This window comes from Clytia hemisphaerica, unplaced genomic scaffold (genome assembly GCF_902728285.1).
Source record: "Clytia hemisphaerica strain Z4C2 unplaced genomic scaffold, Clytia hemisphaerica genome assembly, whole genome shotgun sequence".
Lineage (NCBI taxonomy): Eukaryota > Metazoa > Cnidaria > Hydrozoa > Leptothecata > Clytiidae > Clytia > Clytia hemisphaerica.
Genome location: NW_027103674.1, coordinates 1,239,064 through 1,250,430, shown reverse-complemented (window position 1 = coordinate 1,250,430; position 11,367 = coordinate 1,239,064). Strand labels below are relative to the sequence as shown.

At 33.5% G+C, this 11,367-nt stretch overlaps 1 protein-coding gene across 1 annotated transcript; it reads right to left on the bottom strand.

Moving 5' to 3' along the window:
* Positions 1 to 425: 425 nt before the first annotated feature.
* On the bottom strand, positions 426 to 9,758 carry LOC136803448 (sulfotransferase 1B1-like). Its single transcript, XM_067060171.1, has 3 exons — positions 9,586 to 9,758; positions 2,399 to 2,596; positions 426 to 1,687 (listed from the first exon to the last, which is right to left on the bottom strand). Coding segments are annotated over exons 1-3 (966 nt in total). The 5' UTR covers positions 9,588 to 9,758; the 3' UTR covers positions 426 to 921.
* Between the last annotated feature and the right edge of the window lie 1,609 nt (positions 9,759 to 11,367).

Below are 11,367 nucleotides of genomic sequence, written 5' to 3'. Positions count from 1 at the left end.
AGATATTCTAAATATTTTTGGTTACAGTCAAATCTCTTTCTCTAATTCGAACCTTTTCTATTCGAGTCTTTCTATAATTCAAATTAGAGTATTGCTATTGGTTCCCTCAGCTAGAAAGTAGTATGAAATAGTCTCTGTAATTTGAATCGTTCTCAAATTCGAAGAAGATCCCTGGTGACTTGATATTCGAATTAGAGAGAGTCAATTGTATATAAAAAAATGTTTCAGCTAATCTGTAGAGGTATCTGTTGTTGAACCATTTGTTTGTTTGTTGACCACTGGTGTTATCAATCTTGTACCCAAAACAACTTTCATTACTTTTTGATTTTACTGATGGACATTTTCGTGAGCGAGCGCTATCAGAATGATAACAGCGAGCAAAAGGACTGGGTTCGAGTTTGGAAAGTAACATCTCATACCAGAGGTTAAATTCAATATTTAGGATATTTAAAGATTTTGCAAATTGAACTAAGAAGTTAAGAATTTCAAAAATGATATAAATTAAAATCATATCTCAAAATACTATTATTCAATTGATTTATATTTCTGATGCAAATTCTGTTGAAAGTTACTTTTTCTTCAAAATAAATTCAAGCATTTTTCCAATAAAATTGTAAAATGAAAATGTTTTCCATCTAATTTTCAATACGTGAAGAACAGGCTGACTTTTTACTTATTGTCTTTACACACCGAAGTCTTTTTGTGTTTCAGATTAAATTAGATCCAAGTTATTTGCGCTAGGGAATTTTTTTTGAATGTGTAAACCTCAGGCTTTGTTTACTGCAATCCTGATTTGGTCTGTCGCTGTCATCCGGGTTCCATCTCAACCAAAAACGTCTTCTCCAGTTCTCGTATTGTTTTGTGGTCAATGAAGAACAATACTAAAAAATAAGTCATCAATCATAATTCCATTTTGGCAAATTATCGATGATTACTTTTTGTAATGGTAATTACATTGTTGTTGTTATGATTAATATAATCATTGTTATTGTTGTTATTCACATAAATAGGTAACCCTTGTTTTTTCCAGGTGTTCAGAAATGATGTTCCACTAAATTCACGTGAAAAGCGCTCACTCAGTTGTTTAACTTGCTGTTTCGAGAAAGTCTTATTATAATTTCCAATATTACCATCTTGGAAAAATGATAACCCGTTATTCCGATTCGGATTGGGTTGGATTAATAGATGTTCTGATGCTTTCATTTCGGTTAATGAGCTATGGGCGATAACTTCTTTGACAATATAATCATCGTTGGCGTTTCTTTCGTAAATCCCGCCCAAATAATCACCAAGTTTTTTGATAATGGCGCGCGGATATTGCTTTAATTCTTCATAGGTAATCCATAAGATGTGCTGCATGGCTTTTCGATTGGACCATTCAACATGATGGTCAAAATAGTCATTATAATCTGTTTGTCCGTGTAAGAAATACGTGAAAAAATCATCGAAATTTCCTGAAAATTCGTTTATGGCTCGGTTTTCATTGTATAAAGAGACAGCAGTATCAAATGGGTTTCTTGAGATATAAATGATCTTTGATTTAGGGTGCACGGGTGCTTTGTCGGGCGGGAGATGGGTGCGTAAGATCCTTGGGTGTGTCACAAGGTCAGCTAAGTGGACGAAGTATTTACCGAAGGGTTGCTGCACGTGGCGACCGACCCCAACTTCAGGAACGTCTTCCCATAATCTGAAATGAAGGTTACACGTTAAAGAGGAGGTGATAATTGCAGACTAAAGTTGTGTTATGCATGTTTTTTATAAGAACACAAGGCTTCAAGAGCAAGTAAAGAACATTTACTAACAACAACACAGGCTTTACGGACTCCGTAAAACATCGGTGAAAATGGTGAAAATAAGAACCTTTGAAGAACATTTTTAAGCTTAAAACTAAAAAAGTTAAGAACATCTAAAGGCTTCAAAAAATTTTGGATGTTCTTATACAAAACGTTTACACCTTGAGGAAGACTTAAATTCTACCTTTAATCTGATCTCTAAGTAGAGATGAATATTCTTGAAGAAATCAGAAAATGATTCGAATCAGGGAGTGCAATTTATAAGGGGATATTGGAATTATGGAGGTTTGGATTGAGAATTTGATTTGTGTGGACTGTGGAATGTATATGTACGAGAGACGTTATTGGCCATCAATTGGATACTTTAATGGGATAAACTTTCACGGGGATTGAATTTCGCAGTTTTCGCGGATTTGGATGTCATTCGCGAAATTAAGTTCCAATGGAAATTTGGAAGGGCCTCATCTGCGAAATTAAGTACCCACGAAAAAATTGAATTTCGCGAATAGACCCAACCGCAAAATCTAATCCCTGCGAGAGTTTATCCCATTAATATAGTACCTAATCTATTCTTAAAGATTGAAACTGAAAAATGTTTAACATACCGTTCACCGATGCCGATAGGTTCACCACCGTTACGTAATAGATACAATATATAAGCCACCCAACTCGATCCTGCACGTGGATATCCAACAATAAATGAGTCTGTTTCCGACGGTTGAAAGCCTGTTGCGTTTTCCAAAAAATCTTTGGGAAGGTATTGCCGTAGAATCACATCTTCTTGGATTTGGTAGTTATGAGTCCTATAGAATAAATCAGACACTAATTATCATTGAGGGCTATATACCTTTATAGTACACTCTTTTTTATAAGGAAAATCGGGTCAAAGCTCAATTGAGGGGGGCGTACGGTATTTCGGAATTGCGGAAATCGACCCTTTTTTCTTCAGAACATTGATTCGGCTCAAAGAACAAAGTTTTCTTTGAAATATGGCGCCGCAGGTGAAAATATTTTGTCCAAAAAAGCTCAAAAAGCTTTTAAAAGTAACCCTAAAAAGGTCAGTATTTTAGAAAAGCTGCACAGATTTATGCTTAAGCTTAACGTTTTGTTTATTTTTTGACGAGTTTGACCCTAAGTATGCTTATAAAAGAATAAGAGTGTAGTAGGCTATGGGGTTAGGGATTATTCTTTTGAATATCGATTGAAAATAGTATGTTTTCTCCTGTTGCAGCATTCACGCTTCTCTCTATGTGTTCTAGTGTGTGTCAATCATACAGTGGGTGGGGTTATAAAAACTAAAATGCACCGCAGTATGTAACACATCTTCAACAATAAAGTTGTGGCAACGAATTATTTTACATTAGGGAGGGATCCCAAGAATGAAAAGATTGTAGGGTGACCTTTTTGATGTGAAAATTATACTGGAGTAGTGTTTTTTCCATATTACAGTCGATTTGACTATCTTGGTGCCTATCTTGTCTTTTTAGTGGATGTACGAGCCCCCCAAGCCGTTTGCTTTCTAGCGTGACTTCGTGATTTGAAAATTCTTTTTTCCATGATTGCGTGATCAGGGGCGAAAACGTGATCGTGGTTTGAAAGATTTTTGAGCCGTGATTCGTGATTTGGGCTTTTTCAAAGGGATGCGTGATTAGCCAATTATTTTTCCTGTTTTACGTGATCGTGATTGAAGACTAAAAATTGCGTGATATCGTGATCAGAGTCACTGCTGGGGGAGTCTTGTATACACCCCTGACTCAAAGCCCAGTGGGGATGGTTTAGGAGCAAGTTTTTTTCCCTTGAATTTCAAATTGGGATGAAATCAAAGTCAATTTCCCAGTAGGACTGAAACTGTTTGATTATTTTCCCAATGGGAACAAAATTTTCAGTGGGGGATGGCTCACAGCGGTTCTCTAACACAGTGGTAACAATGCGTAGTTGATTCAAAAGAAACTTGAAAGATACGATGTTTTCTAAGTTGAAAATAGCGAAGGGTCTTTAAAAATTCATTTAATTGGACAGTTAATTATTTTAATGCTAGGTTTGCAATTTGTATCTCCACGACGAAACAAATTGACAGACTACCTTACCAACACACAGACATACAACTGGGTGTGATTCTGAGAAAATTAATGACATATCTCAATAAAAAATTCTCTATTATCAAAGTTCTAATGATTACGTAAACTTGTACACGAATCCCTTATGTGAAAAAACGTGGGGTTTTTTGCGCTTAGTGTGGGATCTTATATTGTTTTCATTATTCTTCTTAGAATCTTTTCAGAGAGGATATTTTATTGCATATTTGAAATTTTTCAAGGTAGACTCATACTTATATGATCATTATAATATTTCTTGGAAATTTTGTTCTCACTTTTGGTGTAGAAATAATTCCCAATTTAATGTGACACAGGAGAAGGGCGGGGCAGATAAGAACTATTTTGAGGTAATGTCTGCTTAGGCTATAGTAGAATATAAACTTTTTTTAAATGACAACCCCATGTCTTAGTACAAGGAATCATTCTACCATTGCTCACCTACCCGGTTCACAGAAACAGGGGTGTTAACACACTCTGGCGCTGCCGACTACGGGTATTCTCGTATTAGAGGGCCATACAAGTCTATAAAAGTCAAACTTTCATTGAGTTTCTAAATGGTCAATTTTCCGATTTTTGAAAAGATTAACAGATTAACTACCATTTGATGAGAAATAAAAATTGAAAGGAAATTATATGTCATGATCTAAAAATACTTAGATTGTGATAAAATTTAATGGACTTAACAAGATCTTAATGAAAAGATTATAAGCCATATCAATGCGTGTAATCGGTCTGTGAAAAGCAGAACGAAGGAGAATAGAACCATATAATTAAGGAGGATGGACCACAAAATTACGTGCTATATCGATAGACCTTTTCATAAATTACGTCACGAACAGCACTTGCCTCGTATTCAAACAATTATCATGGTGATTATGTCCCCTGAGACATTGAATGGGTTTTTTATAAATAGAAAGCAGTTTTAATAAAATCTGCTGGGAGTTAATCACCATTGCAATAAATTCAAAACGAGGCAAGTGACCCGGGAGGGGGGTTACTACCCTTGGCGACCGACGGGGGTGCTCCACTGAGGTTCGAAGAATAGACCCTACGTGGGACTCAAAATTTGCCTAAATTTGCGAAAAAAGTGACCCTGAATGGGACTGAATTCCAAAATTTTCTCAAACTTTTCCCCCAATTTTTCCAAAAATGGAGCCTACGAGGGACTGATTTTTCTATTTTGGTGTTTTTGTGACCCTAACTGGGGCTCGTGGAGGTTAATAAAGGTACCCTGACCAGCGGCACATCCCCGTAACCCATTTTGTCCTAGTACAGGGGGGGGCAAGTGATATTCGTGACGTAATTTATGAAAAGGTCTATTCTCTATACAATATTGAAGAATTGATAAACAGTTGGTGCTCTCTAATAATGCGATTTCTGGCGGGTATTCAATTTGGCGGTTTTTAGAAAAATTAAATAGAAAAATGACCACAAATCTAGTTTCTATAGTAAAATTCTAAATAAGGCATTCTTCAACCCCATTGAAGGATCTATCAGGGCACTGACACAGGGATGTAAAAGTTTTGTTAATAATGAAATTTGTGTTATCGACGGCGCTAGGTGTTTTTTTATTGCAATTAGGGTTATACTATTTTCGCTGGAATTTGCCACTGACCTTGAAATCCCGAATAAAAGCTTTTTGAATACAAATATTTCTCAAATATCTTGTGTTTATTATGATAGACATAACATAGACAGTAAAACTTTGATTGATAGCCGAAAATAAATTTTAAGACGTTTAAGATCTTTATGAATATTTATGTACATAAAGGCTGTGAAATTTATTCAAATTTAGCCGAAACTTTATTGAAATGCTTCTACTTTTTCAAGGATTCTAATCATTTATATATATTTTGAAAAGATGATAAGAGTGGTATATTTCAAAGCGAATTATTAATATTATTACTAGACAAAAGATATCTTTCATTTTTCCAAATTCCGAATTAGATCTTAGCACATCTATGCCCAAGACCAGAGACAGGTACTTAGTCTGATTTCGACACATGTCGTTGGACAAGGAGTATCTTTTTACACCTCCACTCGCTCTATTTGCAAATACACAAAATTACAAATTCAGTCCCTTGTTGAGCACGACCTCGTCCTTCGGAAAGGGTATATTTTTCATGAAATACCAATGTACTGGACTAGATTTTCTTAATATAGGTCAAAAATATTCCACGAATACCGGAATACTGGTAATTCGGCTTTTCAATAGTATAATAACGGTCAATCCCGGATTTTCAGAAGCCCCTTCCAAAGAATATAGCCCCCTTCCAGGAGCTACGGGGATACCTTCACCATACATTTTTTCTTCTCAACGCAATGAAATATGTGTGGACCGGAAGGATATGGGTTATCCAAGAGTTATTTTATTGACAGTAACAGTGCATATAAAAAGTAACAAAACTTTCTTCTTTTGATGAATTACAAACTTTTTAATTTGCAAATTAAGATGTGTTCAGTTAATTTCCTGTCATTAAGACTGTCAATCTGTCTGTAACAACATGATTGATGAGCCTTTTACTTTTTGGGCGATTTCAATGAAAAGAATAGAGTAGACTTTGAGGACAACGGGTATAAATGACCTGGAATAACATGGAAAATTGAATGGTATAATGCTAATTTTTCAAGTAAACTTTGCGTTGCGAGTTAAAAGTCTAAAAATATCCATTGATGTTCAAGATAGTTGAAGGTTGGTTCTGTTTTTCCCTCTGACAGGGGATGGAAGTGACGGGCAGGCGTGATAAAAGTTTTTACAAGGGTGATTTAACGAGACAGGGCTGTTCAACTTCGATCGATAAAAGCGGAGACCTTAAAGGATCATTTTCACGTTGAAAACTTGCATTGTATGTTTGCATTCTGAAAAATCTTAACAGCTTTCAGATGTTCTCAGTTTTTTGAATTTTAAGTCTGAAAATCTTCTTAAAATGTTTACTCTAATTCTTACTATTTTTTCAGTACACGCTTTTTTTTTTATAAGAATACACTTTATAAGAATGTCCATGATGAAAATGGCCAAAAAATTAAGAATATTGTAAGAATATCACCATCATGGAATTTAGCAACTGAACCTAAAAATGCCATTTTTAAAGCATTTTAACCTGTAGATTGCCAATTTCGATCTTAACCTAAGAATACCGTAAGAATATTTTTGGATGATTTTCGCCAAAAAGTTAAGAATATCCATGATGGAATGAAAATACACCATTCTTATAAAAAAAAAAGCGTGTAATTTGGTGCAACTTGAAAAAAATTCCATGTTTTGGAGTCTGCAATACTTGGATAAATGTTCTTAGAATGGTCTTAAATTTGTAAGAAAATGTGTATGTAGTTGTATCAATAAGTAAATGATTTGTAGTTTGTGATCAAAGCTGGAAAATGAACTTAATACATATCGTATAACCATTCCTTTAGGTTGAATGTTGGGAATCTTGGTAGTATGTTGAGGTGAGCACAATACAAATTTCAACTTTTCGTACTGTTTTGAAATGGGAACAAAAATATTTTGGATATGGCTAACCTAGAAGAATTTAGTCTTCCCCTTGATATTGTATTGCTTTTTCTAAAAGATTGATTTCCTAACTGTCATCGGACCCAAAATGCCCAAGATTTGTAGTATTTTGCTTGCTGGTTCCATTGGTATTCTAAAGGTTTTGTTTTTGATAAGTGATGACTCAATGAAGTGCGAAGTGTGACAAAATCACGCATGCCTCGAACGGATGTCACACTAAAACAATAAAAAAACTTTTGAAATGAGTAAGAGAGGTATTAAAGTAGTACTGCTCATTGATATGAGAAATCACGACGTTCAAGCAGTGTATCCAATTTTTTGTAAGGACAAAACTATATAAGAACATTTATCTTTGATCGCAAGAATATTAAAAAAAATTAAGAACTTTTTTAAGGTTTTTCTCTCTAAAACAGCCCATTTCTTAGAAAATTGCACAAAAATGCTCAATAAATGCTGAGATAAAAGACATTTTAACAAAATTTTAAGAACATTTTAAGGCTTAAAATTCAAAAAGTTAAGAGCATCTGAAGGCTCCATTGGAAATATTGGAAATTCTTATGAATAAAGTGTATAGTATATTTATGATATATAATGCCACTTGTAATAAGATGTTACCCGATAAGCTTCTATTTATTTTTCAAGACAAGATGATCAATGTGATAAGCGATTCTCAAGAAATGGGCTCGTCATAAGCGCTTATTATTAATTTTTTTGCTTTCCAAGGTATATAAAATAAGGGGTATCTGCGGTTTTGTTATGTGTTTTTGCTACACCTTAATTCGATAAAAATGATATGAAAAAAAGATGCATGGTTTTTCTTATACACGTTTTTTATGAGAACAAACTATATTAAGAACATAAGACGAATATGTTAAGAACAAGTACAAGTTATGAATACTAAAACATTTTAAAGCTTTGAGGACTCTAAGACACCCGATCTTTTAAGAAAATAGACAAAAATATTCACAAAATGGTCAAAATAAGAACATGTTATGAACATTTTTAGGCTACAATCTCAGAAAATTAAGAACATCTAAAGTCTATAAAAATTTTGGGTGTTCTTTTAAAAAAACTTGTATCTTCAGGTTTTTCATCTATTTTTGGGCCCAAAGAATATTGAATTTAAGGAAGGATGTTGACCAAAGATTCAAGCAGATGGTTAAAGCATTCATCTTATAAAAAGATTTATAAATTTTTCTGAGCTTTCAAATAAAGGTTTTTGTACAATCATTTATCAAATTTTCATTTTTTTTTATTTATCTCAAGCTTGTGCTAATGTAATTCACAGGAGATTAGCTTATGATAAACAACAACAGCTTAACAAAAACAAAGAACGAAATAAAAATCTGTGCAACTATGTAAATTCAAAAAAAAAATAACAAGAGCTGTTCACGTGAAATTAGTAGCAAAGTAGAGAAAATGTATTAAATGTAAGGATTTAGCGAATTATTTTTTGCGGAATTATAAAATATATTTGCTTAAGTATGATAAAGAGTTCATAAACCCAAACATGTTTTAAGTACTCTTAACAATAATTTCTTGAAATTTCCATGACACTAAAAAGTTGTTCAAATATTGTCTTACTTAAAAAATTTTACTTAAAAATCAAACTTGACATCAAAAAAATTATTATGTTTCTTAGGGACATAACATAGGGACCAGTCAATTCATGAGGCAAAATATCACACCCCTGTCTCACAGCCCCGATGGAACTTCTTCCCACCGTGGTGATGAAAATTTCTTTTGAAATCCCATTGGGAATAGATAGAAATTCTATTGTTCTCAGTTTAAAAGATCCAGTGGGGATAGTTTTGTGTGCAATTCTTTTCCATTTTAAGAACAAAATCAATTTTTCGATTGCGCTTAGATTTGGGTAGTTTTCTCCCACCGGGGACAAAACTTATTGCCACATTTTCCAGTTTGGGGGGGGGGGGGGGTCCAAGCAGGTGCAATACCCGTTCACTGTTTTTTACGTCAAATATTTTATGCGAATCTGTTACTTTGCTTCTAAAGTTAGATATTAAATCATGCTGGGTATCAATAGCTCAAAAAGCCTACAGTATATCAAAATTGCTACACAGACGTTTCAATATTTTCCAGTTTATCGGAAATTGAAAAATATTCGGAAGTTCAAGGCCGATGGCCGGGAGGCTATAAGAAACTAAACTATAAAAATTACACTTACATTGTCGTGAAAATGTCTTCTTTTTTCTTCAAAATACACCAGTCACTAAAAGTTTCATTGAAGAAAATCCCAAGCGAAAACAAAAACCAAACCCAAAAATAATTTTTGTTTTTATCTATGTATACAGGAGCACTCCACCTCTAAAATAAAAAATAAGGTTTTCAAATCACTTTGAAGTCTCTCTTGCCTACTGCTGTGTATATGTAATACCTCTATTGTTCAATCTTAATTAAAAAACCAAATTAAAGTAATGACCGATTTGATAGAAAATTACATTTTTTTATTACATTTATGAAAACACATTGCTATAGCGTCCAATTGTCAATTGAATATAAAAAACAAAAAGGCCTTGACAGCGAAACTTCTTTATGACTTTATAATGCAACTAACACATACAGAGTTCTCTTTCCTTAGCGAACATTATCAAAAAAAATATTCAATTTCCAATGACAGAAAGCTCACTGAGCTACTGACTGTCAAATATCCTTTTTATCAAAAAAAATTCAAATACTTTTCAACTGTGCTTTTTTACGAAAGACCCCTCTTTTCAGAAGGACAACTCATTCATATATTTGATAATTTCTTTTCTATTTTTTTGTCAGCTTTCTCTCATAGAAATACAACAACAACTCTCAAAAGCACAATGAAGAGAACCTCTTTTAAATAAATTACTCTTAAAGACACTAAATTTGAGATTTCTGATTAAGTTTTGGGAAATTATCATTTTCCCGTATCTGCGATTAAATCATTCAACAAAATCGATGTATTTTTATTCAAATTTTCTGCAGCTTTCCGCTACCTATTTTCAACCTTTCCTTTTTCCCATCCTCTAAAATGATATTTTTTTTGAAAAAACAAATTATTTTCTTTCTCCAAAACCAAATCAAGGTGTTTCACAGCTTATTTTAGTGGCTAATAAAAGTTATATAAAAATTCTGTCCCTTCCTTGATATCGTCTGATATAGCTTTTGAATGCAAATTCTTTAAAAGGGCTGAAAAGGCTTTAACATTTCTTTTTTTGGAAAAGAAAATTCCCTTCCAGGGCGTGGAAATTAAATAAAATGTCTTTGCTGTGTTCATTAGAAACAGTGGAGATTGTAAATTAAAATAAGCCAGATTTATTTGAAAAAAAAATGGGTAAAAACGCTCCTCTCTCGTACTGAATCGGTGTGTTATTTGAAAAACAATTTGGTATTTTGCTAATTAGATTATATAGAAATCCAAAATGTTTCAGAGTGTCAAACTTTTTTCGGTAAGCTAATAGCAAAACAGCGCCAGGGTAGTGGGAAACCCCCTCCCTGGTAAAAATAAGGTTAAAATTGTATTGATTTACAAATTATCAATATAAAAATGTGAGCTATTCATCTCAGATTCTATAATAAAAAGTTTCTTTTTAAGCAAGATAATGAATGACCAGGGGAGTGTTCTTTAACACCCCCTGGAATGGCACACTGCTCTTAAAATTAAGAACCAATAAATTTGAATTCAACTCAAGCAGTTCTTAACAAGCCTCAATTCTTTTACTTGAAAACTACTTTACACCCCTGTCTCACTTGCCTCTTTATATGTTTTACTTTTGTTCCAACTTCTCAACTGACTGAAGGAAGCTGAGGGAAGCTTACCTTTTTCACCAATAGTGCCATTGATTTCATCCCGTCCAGGAACACCAGGCAAACCTATAAAGAATTGAAATATGGTCAAAGATAAAGATAAAGGTTGGCGTATATAAAAATTAAAACTTTTCTTGAAACATTGATAGACAATCTTAGTAATTTTTTGAAT